General features: G+C 32.6%; 1 protein-coding gene across 2 annotated transcripts in view; it reads left to right on the forward strand.

Annotated features, from left to right (window-relative positions):
- RFX3 (regulatory factor X3) overlaps positions 1–19807 on the forward strand; it is a gene marked incomplete at both ends in the record, with an annotated part of 53359 nt that overhangs the window by 22562 nt on the left and 10990 nt on the right. For both annotated transcript variants that reach the window (XM_079548573.1, XM_079548574.1), the window contains 7 exons: positions 4690–4764; positions 9794–9975; positions 10516–10635; positions 15154–15275; positions 15924–16036; positions 16899–17014; positions 17515–17669. In XM_079548573.1, coding sequence (XP_079404699.1) covers positions 4690–4764; positions 9794–9975; positions 10516–10635; positions 15154–15275; positions 15924–16036; positions 16899–17014; positions 17515–17669 — 883 coding nt within the window. The remainder of the gene's footprint in view (positions 1–4689; positions 4765–9793; positions 9976–10515; positions 10636–15153; positions 15276–15923; positions 16037–16898; positions 17015–17514; positions 17670–19807) is intronic.

Consider the following 19807-nt stretch of genomic DNA (forward strand, 5'->3'; position numbering starts at 1 on the left):
TTTATATTTTTCAGCATAAAACAAACAATTTCTGATAAAATTAAAGATGCATAGACATTTACGCTGCAGAGAAATATTGGATCAAGCAGTCTGACTTCTTGCACTGTAACATGTCTTTTGTGGAAAAAGAAGCATCCATTTCTAGATAGGAGGAGGCAGATAAATTTCTTCTTTTTTCTTCTTTTAAATTAATTGTATTAATGGGTAATCACTACAATTGATAAAGAAATTTAAAAAGTGTAAGTGGTGTGAATTAGTTCGTGGGGAAGAAAATTAGATTTGATGACCTTGTGCCTTTATGAACTCCCTTCTCTAAGACTTTTCTTCTTTGATTTCTCCTTGAGAACTCTGGAGCATCATCACTCTCTTCCAGAACAAGAGCTAGGTTTCAGTGATGTAGTGTGACCATAATAATTGTTATTTCTCTACCGCGTGAGTCCTTTGCTGCTCTGTGGTATTTCTTGAATTGATGCTGTGTCCCTTCTACAAGATCAGGCTAAGGGAGAATGACCTCACAAACCTGTCCTGCATCTGCTTCACCTTGTTTCTTTTCTGAGTCAGTTTAGCTTCAATCTTCAGTCATTGGCTCTTGTGTTTTCTGTCTGAAAAGCCTTGAAGCACCTCATGGTTTGTTTCCACCAGATATTCTGATATTTTTATATTAAAATTGAAGATGGAGTGTTGCTTGAAACAAAATTTTGGCAAGTGTAGCATTCCAATTATTAATTAAAAAAAAAAAAAAAAAAAAAAAAAAAAAAAAAAAAAAAAGGACTGCATAAAATACAACTTTTTATTATTAAATATTTAAAATAGATATCTTTGAATCCATGAAAATAATTTCTATTAATTCATTTTATTTTACTAAAAATGCTTAAACTGGATGGAAGATGACTTGTCAGTGATGTTATTTTAACAGTCATTATCGCTGGAGTTCAGGCATCACCTTTCTGCAGGAGTAGGTTTTTCTGATTTTAATTAAATACTTGTTTGTTCTAAAATAGCCTATATACCTCTCTCTGGCTCTGTCTTGTCATAAATGCTTTCAAATTTGATGTTAATAATAATTGTAATCTGAACTCGATTTTTCTTTTAGCTTCTCACTTTTTTTTTTCTTATGTGAGAAATGCAACAAATATATATGTGACATTTCCAGATATTTTTTAGAGTTAAGTGGAGGACTTTTTTTGTTTTTCATGAGGGCATTTGTATCAAATATGGGGGAAACTGCCAGAAAGAAAACCAGCTTAGAATATATTTGAAGTTATAAATATTTGAGATCATAGATACAAGGAACTGGATGATTCTGGGGAAAGAAAGTGGAATTGGTCAATCATTCTGACCATATATTTGAGAACCATGAGCAGAGAAGATGGATAGCTTTTTTTCATTTGCAGCTTTAGGAAGGAAAATGTCATCTGACCCGAAACCCAAACATTTTGGATTTTCGCTAGCCTGTGGCTGTTCTGAGTGATTTTTCAGATCGGTCAGGTCAGGTCTTAAACTTCTGCTAATTGTCTTCTTTATGTCCTCACCATCTCAGAACAACTTACTGTAAATACTTTGTGTTAATTAGTTGAATCGTGAAAAAGTGCTGCTACTTTTGCCATTGGCTCTTAGAAATTTATTATACATATCTGAAACTATTATGTAAATTATGTTTGTCTATTAACATGTTAATGAAAACTAAGGCATAAACTTAACAAGGATATTTAATAACTTCTGAATCAGTAGATCACATAAAGACTGAACAATGTGGATTTCCAGATGCTTGTATTGGGATCAAAGTATTGAATTTATTATCTCAAGGGAGACACCTTTAATCATTAACAACTGTGTCCAAACAATGTAAGGCAAACAATGTAAGTTAAGGGAGATGTCTCGAATCACAGTTTTCTTGACTATCATGCTTTAATTTATTCCATTCATTCTCCTCTCCCCACCCCCCCACCCCCCATTGCTTATGTTACTATAAAAGGTGATTGTCATGCAATATGTAACATGGTTATATTCAAGTTATTGTGGGAGTGATAGAATTACAGTGTATATCTCAGTTATCAGTCAAAACACTTTAATAAGGAATGTTTTTAGTCTTTTTAAGAGAAGAAAAGGAGAAATCTATGACTGATCACACATTCAAATAAATGAATGTGTAATTCCTTTCTTTCATTAAGCATTTCAAGTGCAAATATTGTTAGCTGTGCCTGGACTCTCTCAATATACATTGCTAGAAACACATAGATATTAGTTTTTTATTTGTATTTATGCAAAAAAAAAGTTGATATTATTTTCATATTCTAAATAATATAACAGTAAAAATGACTACATTACCCATGTAATCAATGTTCATGTATGTTTGAATGCAGTTTTGAATAGAGATGAGAATGATTTAGTGTCTTAAAAATCTTCCTTCAAATTGAAGTAATTTTATGTTCAAAGCTACTGAAGATGTGATTGTATTGCCTACATAAGAAGAAGGTTTCTTTTATTAGAGAGATATCTGTCAGATAAAACTAGAAGTTCGCCTTATGAAAATTTAGACTAGAAATAATGAAAATAATTGGTAGCTAGAACAATTTGTGTTGTGAAACTTGATTCCTTAGAGATAATGATGACTTATTTTAGATATGGAACTGGTATCTTTCTGAGCTTGATGAATTAATTAACATTTTAGAGGTAACATTTTTAGTGGTGACTGTTTGGCTTAGGTTATGCAGAAAAAGTGGACTAGATGATCCTAACACTGTAAAAATCTTGTTTTAAACCTGGGGATCTGCAAAGACAGAGTCATTGTCCTCAGTGGCAATACTGGTGAAAGCTACTTTAAAGAATAAACCTCAGCTACGAATTTTCCCAAATGACCAAAAAGAAGGGCTGTCTTTGGTTAATTGCACTGCATCGCAAGACATTGAAGGAACATAGCAGTGAGAAATGAGTGACATCTGCAATGCCTCTTTTCTTTGTAAGAGCAATTATTGCTACTTTTAACCAACTGATTATCTGAGCAAACAGGACTACACATTGCAGCAGCATAATGGAAGTAATGCAATAGAAGGAATGAGGTGTAACCTTAGTGTTGTAGTACTGTTGTAAAGCAAGCATTGTTGAACAAGTGACTTAAGATTAAGAGTTAGGACGTATATATGTATGTATACTTTGGTTGTGGAATTATGAAGGGAAATTTTTACCATATGTAGCAAATTGATCTTGCTATAATAATGTTTAAACTTGTACTTTTTATCATTCTATGTGCCTTTAAAATTTGAATTTTTCTATGTGATTGAGTACTCTAACCTCATAGTTTCTTCTACTGAAGCAAGAAGAAATCAGATTAAAGAAAGTTGTCGTCGTGTCAGAGTTCATTTTCTTACACAGTAATCATATACTCAATACACTTCTTTGATAGTTTTATGTACCTGATATTAAGCAGTTACAGGAAAGAAAGAAGGAATTACTTATCTCAATTATTGGAATAAAAATACTGACCAGTCATACTATAAAGAAGGGAGAAGCTAATTTATTTTGTGCTATAAATTTTAATATAAACTATTTTTCGGTTTCTGGTATTCAAAGAATGAAGTAGTCTAACACTGATAAATTATAACACTAAAATCTTTTAATAGTACTGTGATATAAGTAGAATGGGGAAGGATAATTTTAAATGGTCTACAGGGAAAATGAAAAGTAGTTTTAAAAATCTAAGTGCATTTCCATTGCATTTTCCATTGCTTTTGTTGTGGCCATTTAATGTAGTTAATTATATGCCTTTTCTTACTGCACATCCCGTTGTCTCTGTCATTTTCAGTGTTGTTCTTGCTTGGCTAAACTACAGTCAGGTTCCAATTTTACTCTTTAATGTTGTTATAGAGCATGAAAAGATCCACTGATATTCAAAGGAAAAGATTGGGAACAAATGTGTGAGTGTTCATACATTTGCACTTCGAAAATGCTGTGTATTTAATAGCTGTGTGTTGTTCTAAAATACAAAGTTAAAATTCTGTTTTAAGTTGTGAAAAGATAAGCTATTTTTCTGAAGGCTGGATCCTGCTGTCTCTGTGACTCCTGACTTTCTATTTACTTTGGCAGCTGGGGATACTTTGATGGTGCTGCAGCAGTCAGTGATGTCTTGTGCCACTGAAACTAATGTCAGAAAACCTATTAAATTATTTGGGATTGAGATTTGCTTGTTATTGCAGAAAGAGGAAGTTTTGTGTCTAACTCAATTGTTTTTTCAGTATGGAAACAGCTCTTCCTGTTATAGTTGAAGGGAGAATGTATGGATGCCTGTCTTAAAATTCTGCTTGGGATAATTTTCTTGGTCATAAGTGATACTTTTATTCAGTCAGGCATTGTTGTCTTTATTTAGGATTATTTTGTTGTGGTTTTTTTTATGTTTCAGTGTAGCTCTTCAGCAAATCTGGAGAGCTCTCATTTCCTGAGCAAGGAGAAAGGTAAATTGAATTGAGAGGCTGTGATCCTGCAGTATGTATGCAAGCAAAATGCTTTCCGATCTCAGTGGAGAGGTTTGTGTTCACTGAGATCCAGAATGACAACATTTAATAGAATATATGTCCTAGCCAGGAAAACAAACTAGGCATTTCTATTGATCTGTAAGTACCTTTCAAAACTTCTCTGATCAGACTTTTTTACTATCTTGTCTTGAGTCCTTTTTTTAATGCCATCTATTATCAGATTGAAATGGCGATTGAGACACTGCAAAAGTCTGATGGTCTGTCCACTCACAGAAGCTCTCTTCTCAACAGTCATGTAAGTTGTCTCTACTTCACATACACTCTCTTTTGCTTGTTCTGCATGCTTAGCCTGCCTCTGAATGTTTGTTTTATTTTATTACTACTTTGTGCTCTTAATCTTTCCATCTTAGTTGCTTGTAATTTTTTATTGCATCTCTCATGGCTTTATTTTGTCAGATTGAATGTCTAGATGGTATCTTGCAGGGTATTATTTGTTTCTGAGGTTTTAAACCTGTGTTAACACAAGTTGACACATCTGTTTGTTTTGCAAACTATAGTGCAAATGGTGAAGTATTGTTCAAAATTATGCTTAATTAGCTGGCTTTCGACATTTTCAGTAAAATTGCCTACGAAGAACAGTCTGTGTACCATATATTAACGTACAAGTATATGAAAAGGAAAAGGCAAACAGCATAACTAAATAATGTCTTCAGATTATTTTTAGATGTTTTTTCATTTATTCTGAGTAGTGAGCTGATTATGAAATAACTTGGGGATCTTAAAGATTCGTATTGCACCGTGGAAAGAAATAGAATATTAGACTAAAATACACATATATATTTCTTAATTAACTATCTTACTTTTTGTTCACATTCTGCAAATCTTAACAGTTAAGAATTTTCCACACAGGAAGCTTGAAGACATGTGTAAGAACATGATCTCCAGATATAGTGATAAAAGCAATAAACATATCTGTGAGATGAAAGGAAAAGGGCACAAAGTTAATTTGAAACTTATTATTTATAAATAATCATATTACTTTGTTTATTTCTAGACCTTCTTGAAATGATTTTTTTTCTGTTGATGTTAGTCGTTTTATATTTGATATTTTTTCCATGTTGATTAGGTTCTATTCACCTTGTCTCTTTATTTTTTTTCAGCTTTACTAAGCTTTACTTATAGGTAGTTACATGCAAATTCTTTTATTGTTTTACAGTAAAAAATTACATTTGGTTTATGGTTTTAATGTAAAAATACAAGGCTGTCACTCAGATATCAAATTAACAATCTATGTAATAATCGGTGTTGGATGTTTTTCTGTATGTGTCTGATAACCTCAAAATCATAGCCAGGATTGTTCTGGGTCATGTGGTTTAGTATGATTGGTTTTGGTTTGTGTGTTTTTTTTCAGTTGTGGCTTTTTTTGTTTATTTTTTAAGAAAATGCCAGTATTTAATGAGGAGAACCATACTACATTGTTATACAAAATATTATACAGAACAGACTTTTACATTGTAATATTTTAGATTTTAATTCTTTTGTGAACATCCAAATGTTCCAGATGTTTATAACATAATCACATTGAAGACAGGACAACTGAACAATAATAAAATAACTTAAATGTCATTGTAAAAGGGACCATTTGTTTGGCCAAGCATTAGAAATTTCTCTTAGCATTTGAACTTATCCACTGGTTGATATGTTTGTGTTTAGTCTACTTCAAGGTTCAAAATTTTGGTATAGAACCAAAAAGAATTATAAAATATCCCTTGCTTCCCGAGCTATTCCACTCACTCCTGGTCCGCTGTACTATTTACAGTGTATAAATTGTATGTCAGAATTACAGAATTATTTGATAGGAATATATCCCTTTGACTCTGAGAAAAAAAAAAATACATATTTTTGTGGCAATCAATTTTTTCCTTCACTTCAGTCGTTTTGGAAGAAGTCGCTGCAATCTAGATGAAACTTACTAAATATGGTACCTTATTTAGAACGCAGTGTTTATTGACATAAAACTCAAGTAAGGACAATATGTAGAGTATTGTTCTTTGTCTCTTAAGCTGTTCTTATATTTGTCATTTAATAGTCTAGTTGACATTTATTAAAATAATTGGCTTTAAAAGTTTTTAAAATAGAATTCTAAATTGTGTATTGAATTAGTATTAATTTCCACTTTGCAAGTCATATCGATTCATGGAAAATACTTGGTTTTTCACTCCATGATATGTATAATAAACTTTCTGGTATTTTTATTTTTTTTTCCTAAATTTGCACTTATTTTAAGGAATTTGCCATTTCTATCATTCTTCTTTTCTATTCTGATTGATTTCTGCAGTGATACTTTACTGTTCTGTAAGCATCGTAGCTTAGTTGGAGTTGGAGTCAATGTAGCATATCTGACTGTGCAAATATTTCATACTTTTAACCATCTTAGCCATGCAGTATGGTCAATATAAAAGCCATGATTTGAACCTGAATAGTTCAGTTTTATGATTATATAATTTAAAAATTGTTTAGAATACTTTTATAGTATTTGTAAATAATGGTCCTTTTAAGATCACACACTAACTTCCCTTTTTCTTCCAGGCTATAATCTAACAAATCATATAAAACCGTTATTATTGAAGCAACTCATGAGGCAAAAAAAATATGAGAATGGACATATCTTTCTGTTAGATATGGTGTTTGTTTTGTTCTTGGTTTTTGTTCAGCTAGGTTATGGTTGCAATAAGATATGTTAAAAATTCATAGAATGAATGAAGTGTGCTTAAATTGAATCATCACAGGTTATAAACCATCTGGAAGAAAATACCTGTGATATTATATAGAGAACTCAACTGGAAAAGGTATTTTTTGTCAATCAGATTTTCCTTTTGGGTAAAGTAATAGCACTTAATATTCCTTATCGGTTCTGATTTAAGTATAGATTTAATAGCATATAACCTATTAAATATGTATGTGTAAATAAATATAAATATGGTGATAGATTTAAAATAGAGATTAATTGCAACCGTTAAAGGAGACAATTATCCCCATTTCTAAGCTCAGGCAGTGGATAGAGGCAGGCTATTGTCAGTGGTGCCCACTGGCAGAACAAGAGGCAGTGAACACAAACTGGAACACAGTAAGTTCCATTTGAAAATAAGCAAATAATTCTTTCCTTTGAGGGTGACAGAGCACAGAAACAGGCTTCCCAGAGAGGTTATGGAGACTCCTTCTCTGGAGAGATTCAAAACCTGCATGGGTGCTTTACTACACAACCTACTGTGGGGTACCTGCTTTAGCAGAAGGGTTGGAGTTGATGATTTGAGAGGTCACCTCCAACCCCTACAATTCTGCTATTCTGTGTAAAATTATGTTACATGAATTCGTTAGTGAAATAATACTTTCAGATTTAAGTTGTTTACAGTTGTATTTTTCTTCATTTTTATTTCGAAATAGTAAATGCTCAATATGGAAAACATCTGTGATTTGCAAGACTTTTTAAGTAGTTACCTATTAGCTAATAAAAAGATGATGGATTACTTTTTCATTTTGTCTATTTGAAATGCAATATTATGTGCAGACATAGCCGTAACATTTTTTGTCTTGGAACCATTTACACAGTTACATTTTTCTAGAGCTTATGCTCAAGAAACATGGACATGGGCAAATATGGAACTGCTGTTTAAATGTTCTAGAGTAAATTCAAAGAAAGTTTTTTCATTTGTTTTGGTAAGTTGCTCAAAGTGATTAAAACAATTGTAAATTCTGTATTCAAAGCAGCGGTCTAGCAAAGCACCAAACAACACATGGACTTCATCAATCTTTTAATGTAGCTTAATAGTTTTTTATTTTAGTTATTCTGTTTGCATATTTGAAAATTAGGGTGGCTGCAAGAAAGAATAGGACAGACTCTTTGGCAAGATCTGTTGTGATAGGACAAGTGGTAATTATTTCCAACAAGAAGAGGGGAGATTTAGAATACATATAAGAATTTTTTTTTTTATTATTACTAGGGTGATGAGGTGCTGGCACAGGTGGCCCAGAGAGGTGGTGGAAGCCCCATTTCTGGGACATTCAAGGTCAGGCTGGATGGGGCTCTGAACAACCAGATCTAGCTGAAGGTGTCCCTGTTCACTACAGGGTAGTTGGACTAAATCACCTTTAAGTATCTCTTCCAATTGAAATGATGCTTTGATAAGATCCAGTGTCCTTGGTTGGGGGTTTCATTGGGGGATCAAATTCAATCCGAGTTCTGATTAGTTCTCTGACCGTAGCAGATTTAAATGTTCATACAGAATTACTTTGATTTAAATAGTTAGGAAAACAAGGAAATAGAATTCAAATAAAAAGTAAATTAATCATCCAAGATAAATCTAAAGAGAATTTCAGGGAACAGAAACCACAGCAATTACTGGAGAAAGATAATGAACATTTTAGCATGCCCAAAAACAAAAGCAGTGGAATTTAAGTGTGTCCTCAAACTCTACTGTTTGTAATTTCTTTTTTTGTTCTCGTGTACTGTTAAATCTAGCACTGCTAAATTGTCATTTTCACTTGTTTTATATATTACTGACAGCTACAGTGTGTTTTGTGTTTGTATACCGTAAAGTCCAGTGATACGACATGAAAACTCTTTTCTTGCAGTTTTCCAAAAATACCTAACTTTGTAGATGAAAATATTCATTTCTATTTTCCAGCATTTCCGATGGAAAGAAGGCCAAGACTTACTATTGTAGCCCTAATGCTATACAGTTGTTGCCATTATTTTCAGTGTTATCTAGATTGTTCCTTGGCTCATATGCAGTAGTTTTTTTTTTTTCCCTGTGTATTTTGAGAGCAAAAAATAATTTAAAAAAAAAACATTAAAAAAAATCCCATTCAGTTTAGTTTTACAATGTCTTTTAGTGTCTGACAAAGAAAAAAGAAAAGCACTAAATTATTACATTTGCTAATGTGTTACCTAACTCTTTTTAATCCAATGAGTTTGTTTTGTGAAACAGTATGAATTACATTCTGTATTATTTTATTTCTTTGCAGTGCTAACAATTTGTTTCCAAAGCATAGTTGGTGTGTGGTAGTGAATCAAAATATTTTTAAGAAGTGGACACTTATCTGAGATCAAAGTGTAATGAGTTCCACTATTTCCTGGTAATTCTGAAGATCCTAAAACAACATGGTATAGCTAGCATTTAGAGGATCTCTGTTCAGTAGGCCTGAAGAATGACTTCTGAACTGTCATAAGTTAATGTTGTAAGGTTAAGATATTTTTAATAAAGTAATAATTAAAATTATTTTTTTCCTTTTTTTTTTTTTTTTCTGTTTTACATGTGAAATAGCTTCAGTGGCTTTTGGACAATTATGAAACTGCAGAAGGAGTGAGCCTCCCTAGAAGTACCCTTTACAACCATTACTTACGACACTGTCAGGAGCACAAGCTGGATCCAGTCAATGCAGCATCCTTTGGAAAACTCATACGGTCAATTTTCATGGGGTTACGGACAAGAAGACTTGGAACTAGGTAAGTGTTAATGACATCTTGAACTATAATAAGAAACACAAGCAATAATAATGAGTAAGAAACTTTTCTGATATTAAAAACTATACATAAAGCTGTATGTAAGCATTACATTGGTTTCCTGGCAGTTATGTTTATTAATTTCAAACATGTTAATGCTCTTCTGATGTTGTTATTATTTTTACTTTTCCCAATTTTTACTGTTCACATTTTGATAAATATTCTGCAACATAAATTAAATGCAGTCTATTGTTTGGAAATTATGAAGGATTGTGTTTCTTCGTGACTTTGATGAGATATGTATGTATAACCTTGTTTTGTTTTGTTTTCATAACAAAGTGTAAAATATTTGGTAATATTTAAGAGAGTGAATTCATTTCCTAAAGGTGCTAAAATGATACCCTGCCTGTAAAAGGCAGGTATGGAAAGAGAGTTAGGGCTTGTTTGTACATAATCTTTTCCAGTCAATGAATATAAAGTGAATGTAATGAATATGCATAAAACTAATGTTATTTTTCTTTCAATGCTTGCTCTTTCATAAAGGGGGAACTCCAAATACCATTACTATGGGATTCGTGTCAAGCCAGATTCTCCTCTTAATCGACTACAGGAGGACATGCAATATATGGCTATGAGACAGCAGCCCATGCAGCAGAAACAGAGGTAAAGTGTGAAATGAAGATGAGTACTTACTTATTAATATTTCTAGTTCATAGGTCTTTACTTTCCTTTCCATTGAAAAGATGAAATTCTAACGTGAACTCTGTTCAGCTTCCCTACTGTGAAAAATAGAAGTTTGCCAAATAAGCAGTTTATGTCACTGAAGTCACATACCTGTCAACATGAAAGAATGTTTACCTAGAAACTTAAATAAGTTTTCAAAAATTAATAATAAAAAGTGAGATGTTGTAAGAACAAACTCTTATGAACTATCTAGAATTATTTTAACACAATCTGAAGAAAAGAAATAGGACCTTTAATTTCAGATGTTGGTGTTTTCATTTCAGTATGGTTTTATGGATAATTTGCTTATAGCAAGCTTATGATTAAGGTCAGTTTGATATTTATTTTCTCTCCTTGAAAGAACTAGCATGACCATAATAGCTTGCCTGTAGGCTGGTTCAAGTATTTGCTCTCAGCATCTGTTTTTGCTGAAGATCTGTGAAATTACAGAAGTATTTGGAAGAAGTGGTATTTTCTGGGAAGAGTGAAGGATATTTTTTTTTCCACAAGAGTGGAAGAGATAACAAAGGCACGTGCTTTTGGTGAAAGAATGTGAGGATATGCGCATAGAAAAAACTACAAAGAACAGACAATTTTAGGGATAAAAAAGGGAAATGGTACACTTACTTGAAATTGCTTTGTACTTGAATTGTATTATTATTATTCTGCCATGTTATACTGAAGAGAAATATCTAAGATTTCTGATTTCATAAAACATTGGTGGAACAGGAGTATATTAAGCAAGACATCTTTAAAGCTGATACAAAAATTAAAGTTCAGTTTTACTGTGAAATCTTTCTCATAATCTATATGTCCATTTCAGACAGCTGGAATAGACATTCTTGTCTACTCCCGAGGGCATTCCTCATTTGTTTTCAGTTTCATTTCCATAAGTAAACGTCCAGCTTGGAAATTAATTTTAATATTAATTTTAAATATCTCAGTTCTTGTACACATCAGCCATGTGTTTTTGTTTTCATTGGTGGGAACTGGACATTTAACTGAAGTATTTTTTAATAAATTCATTAACTGATAACTATACTGTTCTAACCAGAACTCATTAATCATCACTTCCTGTTGATGTTATTTACTGTAAATATTTATTTTGTGTAGAAGATAAGTTGTGTTTTTCTATTCTCGTCAGTTTTCCCAAGTTTCTTGTACGTACTGTTTAGTCAAATATTACCTTTAAACCAAGCCATTGTAATTCGGAAACATCAAGTATTTATTGATTTTTTTAGAGAAGGAAATGCATTAATGGACAGTAGAGAAATTGTGGATTTTTATACTGTTTCTCCATTTGCAGATAGAAATAGATGCATTACAGTTCTGACATACTAGCATCTGTAAAACTGCTGCAATTCTACTGTGATAGTATTCTAAAATGATAATAAGAGAACTTTGTGATGAGCTACTAAAAAAATCCCAAATGGAGTTGTTTAGAAAACATCCATAGCCTTTCTTTAGATCACACACATATCTTTTATGTATAGCATGGTTGGGAAGTTGAGCTTATTGTGGCTTAAAAAACAAGGAAGTTCTACTTCAGCTCCTAGATTAGGGATATCTTAGGCTCCAGTACTTTTATTGAAATATGATCTGTATATTTTGTTTGAAAGTTTGTGATGTATTCATAGCAGTTTACTTGGAAAGGTTTTCAGTTCCTTCAAATACTAGACAGTAACTAGCATCAGCTTGATCTGAATATGAAAAAATGTTGAAGCCTGCCAAATATTTTCATATGTTTCTTTGTTACTTGTAGATTTTGTATGTATAGTACTTTTTTAATATATTTGATTTTTCTGTAGTTAATAGCTTTAGTATTTGTTGCCTGTGATATTGCAAACTGCTTATACTATCTTGATTACTGTTAATTTTTAAACCTGATTTTCCCCCATTGAAGGGAACATGGTATTTGTACACAGTATACATACTTTAGCACATTAGCTCATTCTCACAAAGAGTGAACTAGTGATAAATCACAAAAATAGATTTAAATCTGAGCATATTGTTAGCGCAAGCTTAGTTCTGCTTGTATTTACAATACCTACATTTTTTTTTTCCTTTGGCTAGCCATTCTCATCTAAGGTGCCAAAGGTCCACCTGTACTTCAGCTGCCGATCTTAAGTTGTTAACTACTCTTTGCTTACATTTCATTTGAAGCTCCTGACAATAATATTTTCTTTTCTTTTTCATTCATTGGTTTAAGTGATTTTCTAATGGTGTTGAAAATTATTAATTCCTATAATAAGATACAGAATCACAGAATCATCTGGGTTGGAAAACACCTTCAAGATCATCAAGTCCAACCATCAATCTGGCCTACAGAGTCCCTTCACTAAACTATGTTCCTTAGTGACATATCCATATGTCTCTTAAATTCCTCCAGGAACAGGAATTACCTGGGCAACCCATTCCAGTGCTTTAATTATGTTACATTTTGAGTGAAGATTCTGTCTAGCATGCTAAATTTAACTGAAGTTTAATTGAACATCTGCATTGCTTGGCACTATCCACTTGTACCTGACATAAAAATAAATGAACCTAAATACTGAAAAAGGAATTGCATCTAGCATTTTAAATTCTGCACTTTGTTACTTCAGGATTTTAAACACGAACATTTGTCATGAAGTTACACGATAAATATGATATCATCATTAGACAACATTAACTGTTGATCACTATCCTATGTTAGGAATGGACCTAAATACTTTACTGGAGTGAGAAGTCTCATTTCGAAAATAGAGTTACATATGGCCCTCACTTTATTTCTGAAAAGATTCATCAAAGTTAGGTTTTTATGGCTAAAATACTAAGGAAAGATGTCTGATACAATAATTTAGAAAATGAATTTTGAATGCTTTCGTGATCTGTGCATTATTTTTTATAGCCAGCAATGTCTCTGCTGTGTGGTAAAACTGTACATCAATATGCCAGCTCCATCAGAGGAGCTGGTGATGACATTGACAACTCTTTATTTTTAAAATTGCTGAAGCTTTATTTTCTGGCATAAAAATGAGAGAAGAAAATCACCCCCTTCTGGGTGGTACCAGTTCAAGTGTATAAATCAATCCTGTATTTATAATACACACTAAATTTAGCCCAGATTTAATCATACACTATTTCTTCCCTAGCCAGGTTTAGAGATACTCTGCTGTTGATGCAGAGCAGACTTTATGCTAATAAGAGTAATCTTGAGATAGGAAGGAGAGCCTTTCTTCTCCCCACCTCTTGAATCTGGCTTGTAAGACAAAAGCAAACAAGTGCATTAATTCTTAACAAGAGAAGGGTATCTAATAGCACAGTCTTACCACAACCTGTAACACTAAGACATTGCAGCTATGGTCAACACTGCTGCTTCTCCCATAAATACACAGAAAGTTAGTTATTTCTTCTTAACAGAGAGATTATCTCATACGGGACACTTGTACTCTCTCTAAACACAGGCTAGACTGGGGAATCCAGAATCAGACACTTTAACAATATTCAATATTTTCCTTTCTTTCAAAACCTGTCAGGAACAATTAAGTAAGTGTAGGACCACACCATTTTGCCATAATGCTGCCAATAAGTTTGAGATATGAAGTTGTGGAAAAATACTCATCCCAGTGAAGATTATATGATAATTATGATCCTTAAACTTGGCAAGAGACATCAACCTCTTTTTTTACATGCAGCACAGTTAAAGGCAAGCATGATATAGTTTGATTAAGGAAAAAAAAAACAACTTGCACTAGCAATTACATAATGTACTGTATATGCTATAGTACTTATATTGCATGGAAAGTAATGTCTCCTATACATTTCCATGAAAACTACAACAAGTACAAAGAGCACAATAACACTATTTGATGACATGTTGTTCAGCTTTGGTGCTCCTCTCCTTTTCCACTGACTACAGTTCTGTTTTAAAAGTGCAAAGTAGCCAAATTCTTGCTACTAAGAGCTGAGAGTAAACTCTCAGGTGTTTTGCAAGTCACAGACATGACCTATTGCATGTCAGATGTCTTACAGCATTTGACCATCCAGACTAACACTCCTGTTTGAATAACTGTACTTTTATTTTTTAGACTTTATGAAAGATTTTGAGACCTCAGTATGAAGGATTTAGGTTTTCAAAGTCTTCCATTTTTGTTGTCTTCAGATAGCAGTGTTATTTTTCTTAAAATGGCATAAATTAGGCAGTCTAATGATTATGTTGTTCTTACACTAAACTCCAAAAGAAATTGGTAGTGGTGCTTTTATAAATTCTTCATTAGTAATGTGCTGGCTGCCCTTAGTAATCATATTTCTTCTGTCATTTGCAAAGAAAATAAAAATTTGTAAATTATTTTTGTACTTTTCTGTAAATTTTTGTTTTGAGATGGAGAAATCAGGATAAACATAGCCTGTGCCTGTGTGAGCTCATCTATGAAGAAGCTAACAAAAAGGATAATTTTGAAATTGATATTTTTGTAGGTATAAGCCCATGCAGAAAGTGGATGGAGTTGCAGATGGCTTCACAGGAAGTGGTCAACAGACAGGCACATCTGTTGAACAAACTGTAATTGCCCAAAGTCAACATCATCAGCAGTTTTTAGGTACTAAAACATGGTTTTTTTATTCTACTACAAAAATAGACAAGATGAACTCCGCTGCAAATATCAAGTCACACAAGTACAAAAATTGTTTCTAAAGTTATAATGGCTTTTTAAAATTTCTACTAACAACAGAACAAAAAGGCACTTAAGCTTTATGTTTTATTTATCAGGTTTTATGTAATATTTAATATTCATCATTTAAATATAAAAAGAGGAATATGCAAATTCTTTATTTATGTGATATATTTGACATTCTGTAAATCACAACACAGTTGCTGTGCAAAGTGATATATACACATGTATGTTGATATTCTGGGATGACATTTCCTCCCTACATGTTTGTTACAGTGCATTTTATTGATTAACAACATGGGTTAAACATCTAGTGATCTTTTTTGAGAATGTGCTGTAGTTTTGTAAGTGGAAAGAGACAAATAGTTGCAACTGTTTTTTTGTTTTCCTTTTTTAAGTCAAAAATGCTGTCTGAATTTCTTCACAATTTTAACATAGAATAAGTGTGAAAGAATCTTCACTGTGAGCATATTCTAGAATTTATTTCTTTGTATCATCCTTAAGTCTTTTCCTGATCATAGGAACAATAGGCACTGTTCATAACTGTGTTTTTTCATTGTGTTGTTATGGAAACAGATGCATCTCGAGTACTTCCAGAGTTTGGTGAAGTTGAAATATCTTCCCTACCAGATGGTACAACCTTTGAGGACATCAAATCACTGCAGAGTCTTTATCGAGAGCACTGTGAGGTATTTCCTATAATTCCTACAAATCTTTTTGGGTTTCTTTTAGGTTCGTTATTTCTAGTGAGTGAGAATCAGTGCAAGATAGTAATGTTGGATATGCTACAGCCATTCTACAGCTGGCTTCAGGATATTTTGCTTATTCCACTGGAAGGGCATTATCTTGCTAATTCTACTGGAATGGTCACTAGGAAAAATGCTATTGGGAGGATTTCCTCCATCAGAACAAAAATGTATTCTAAAAAGTAGTATTCTTGAAAATGTAATCATATGTATGTATTCCAAATTTTTTAGAGAAGCCAGACTTAAAATTGTATGTGCAGATCTTTGGCTTTGTCAATAGGAAGTGTAAAAAAGTGTTAAATTGCCATTTAATTGCTTACATTTAAAAAAACTTTTTTTTTCTTGTTTTAAAGAAACATTGGGAAGATTAAAATAAATTTAATATCGAAAAATATATATTTTAAAACTACTTAAAAAGTGTTTTCAAAACTGTACTGAATAAGCGAAATGAATAAAACAGCGAGTCTGGAGTCGTATCAACTATCTTTGGGAAAATTTCTCTGACACATTTACATAATTTATGTTCATTTCTAGAGGCTTCTGTGCATGTACACTTGGTCTTACTCTCTGTGCAAAGCATCTTATGCTGTTGGATAATACATCGATTTTACTATCAATACTTAGCGTACATACTTAGTATACGTACAATTTTACTACTGTAAAAATAGTATTTATCATTTCAGAAATGAAAAGTTTGCCCTTATTCCACTACATTAAAAAAAAAAAAAGCCATTTCTCTATTTGGAGTTGGGTCTAGAGGGAAGCTAGGTAAAAGACAATCTGTATTTGCATTTTATTTTCTCAGGCAATTCTGGATGTGGTAGTGAATCTTCAATTCAGCCTGATAGAAAAGTTGTGGCAAACTTTCTGGCGCTATTCTCCCTCTTCTCCACCTGATGGTACTACTGTTAATGAACCTAGGTCAGTAAATGTATTGTCTTTGTGTACTGGCTTGTTATAATAACATAGTAGAAGTGTCAAACAACGGCATAGACATTACTGGTTTTACTATAAGAGTAAAAATCTTTTCTTGCTATGGTGCATTTTAAAAATAAATTGATATTGTCTGGCATGTTAATATACACAGCTTATATGGCAAATCGCAGTCTTGAAAAAATTGTCTTTTTTTTTAATTATTATTATTTTTATTAGACAACTATCATGAAGGTGTTCTCACAGTATTCTATCCATTTCTTTTAAGCCTACCGGATTCATACTTCTATATAATTCATGGGCTATACCAGATCTGTGCAAGCATTCTAATCCAGTTTCAGGTGACACAAAGTGAAAAGAAGTTCTGTTGACTGTAGTTGAGATATCTGTAACTTATTTATTAAATAATGATTTTAATACCAATTGCTGTTTTTTATCTACTATAAATGCATTTTCATTTATTCATTTGCTGCATTTGTTCATTCCAGCAATCTGAGTGAAATAGAAAGTCGACTTCCAAAAGCAAAACTGATTACTCTGTGCAAACATGAATCTATTCTGAAATGGATGTGTAACTGTGATCACGTGATGTACCAGGCTTTGGTGGAGATTCTCATTCCTGACGTCCTTAGACCTATTCCTAGTAAGTTGAACACAGAACGTTTTGTAAAGAGATTTTTTTTTCATATGTGTGTGGTCTTATGGCACATGGGGAAGTTTTTGGTATTATTTTTAAAGCTAGGGAACTACTGTGTATCTTTTATCCCTAAGTCTTTTGTGTAGAAAGTTGTCCTGAGAGACGATGTGTATATGCCTTATATTTTAAAATATCTGAGGATCTTAGTGCAGTTGAAGGGTCTAATTTTCAAGATCAAGTTTCACATGAAAAGTACTTAAGAGGCACTGTGACCCCTGAACCAGTGTAAGCTAATGTCAGTGAGTATTTCCATTAAATGAAGTTGTTTTTAGCTTACCAACATTACAAATTAATATTTAACCAGTCCAGAAAAAATGTATCTGAGCCTTGTGTTTTCATTTTTTGACATTTCGATTTTTGTTCCTTATTAAAAAGAATCAACTTTAAAGGCTGTTATGGCAATGAAGAATTAATTCTGAATTTTTAATTCTTTTTTAATTTAATTTTTAATTCTGATCTACTGTTTCTTCTTCATATATCCTATAAGAAAGAATCATTAACTATCTGTCCATTCAATCATTACCATAGTTCAATCATTACCTAAGTGCAAGTTTTTACATGGTATCTCTTTAGTTTATGGCATCTTGTCTTTCAATCAGATGCATTGGGCGTTACCAATAAAAGATGTCAAGAAAATGGGTTGCAATCATCTCATATTAGATATCAGGTCTCTCTCAGGCTATTATTTTTTTTTCTTGCTAGAATTAGCTCTCATTTTTTAAAAATGTTACTCTGTTTGAAAGTATCTGTTTTGGGACTGCACATCAGGTTTATTGATACATAGCACACTTCTATTCCCAAGACAAATAATTCCCAACAGATTTCTGCCTTTATTTTCTGATATTCCAGTTTTTTTGCTCAGAAAGCAATCAGAGTTGAAGCCATATAATATTTTACATCTGATGTGAAAGTAATGTCTCCTATTTTATTATCTTGGCCCATGACGTTGGAGGCAGATGTTGCTCAGCAGAGGTTGAATGCTCCCACCAGTATTCCATTACATGTTGTTGCCATGTGATAGATGGCAGCAGAGGGGCAGTCAGACAGAATGACGTCTGATATGGAAGTGTGGGTGAAGCAAAGATTTATCTCTGAATTCCTTCGTGTGAAAAAATGGCCCCCACTGGCATTCACTGATGCTTATTGAACCTTTGCAGATACCAAACAGTGGATGTGAGTACAGTGAGGCCATAATGGTGTATTTCAGGAATAATAGCAGCAACAGTGGGTCATTTCTGCTGGTGCTGGTTCATTGCTGTTGAAAATGGACAGCTAATGGTGGTAACTGTGCTGACAAATAGAGTTTTTTAGCTGGGAATTTGCTCTATCAGTGTTACCTTGCTTTTTGTATCTGTTGTAGTTTCCATGGAAATAAATTGGAGGCTTTACTTTCAGACCAACCTATGTATTTTCTTGGTTTTATCTTCAGGACCAGCTGCTTTTTTAGTCAGCTTTCCTGTAACAATGGTACATAAAAATTCTCTCTTTACTATTTAAAGAATAATTAGTATTGTAACTCCTACTTTTGAATTAGAATATCTTCTAATTCTAATTCTAAACCATTGCAAAAGGCCAAGAGAAAACTTAGAGATTGTACATAATGATTGACTATGACAAGAATGGAGCAGAGCAAAGTATATAAATTGATTATTTTCTGTGGGAAAATACTAGCTTATGGGAAAGTTTGAGAAAGTTTAGAGAAAAGGACTGTAAATGCTTTATCAAAATTAAGTTCATTTCTTTTTTCTAAGTACATGGAAAGGTAACAACAGCAGCTCCTGAAAATGGGAAAAACAAAGCTTAGTGATTAAGTAAGCATGATTCTTCAAGTTACAATTTTTCTAGATTTTTTGTGTTTTTATTCAAGAAAAATTTCTGTGCTATTCACCTGTGTGATAGATATTACTGGAGTAGAAAAGATAATTGAGGAAAATATTGTTGATTTAGCCTTATCCTGTGTTAACTTTGTTAGCTGAAATGTTCAGTACCCACAAAATGAATGAAAAATGCCTGTGCTTAAAATGTTCAAATTCCTTTTCTTAAGAAAAATATAATGCTGTCTGAATAAGGAATAAGTTGAATTA

The sequence above is a fragment of the Tetrao urogallus genome, assembly GCF_951394365.1.
Source record: "Tetrao urogallus genome assembly, chromosome: Z".
In the NCBI taxonomy this organism is placed as follows: Eukaryota; Metazoa; Chordata; class Aves; order Galliformes; family Phasianidae; genus Tetrao; species Tetrao urogallus.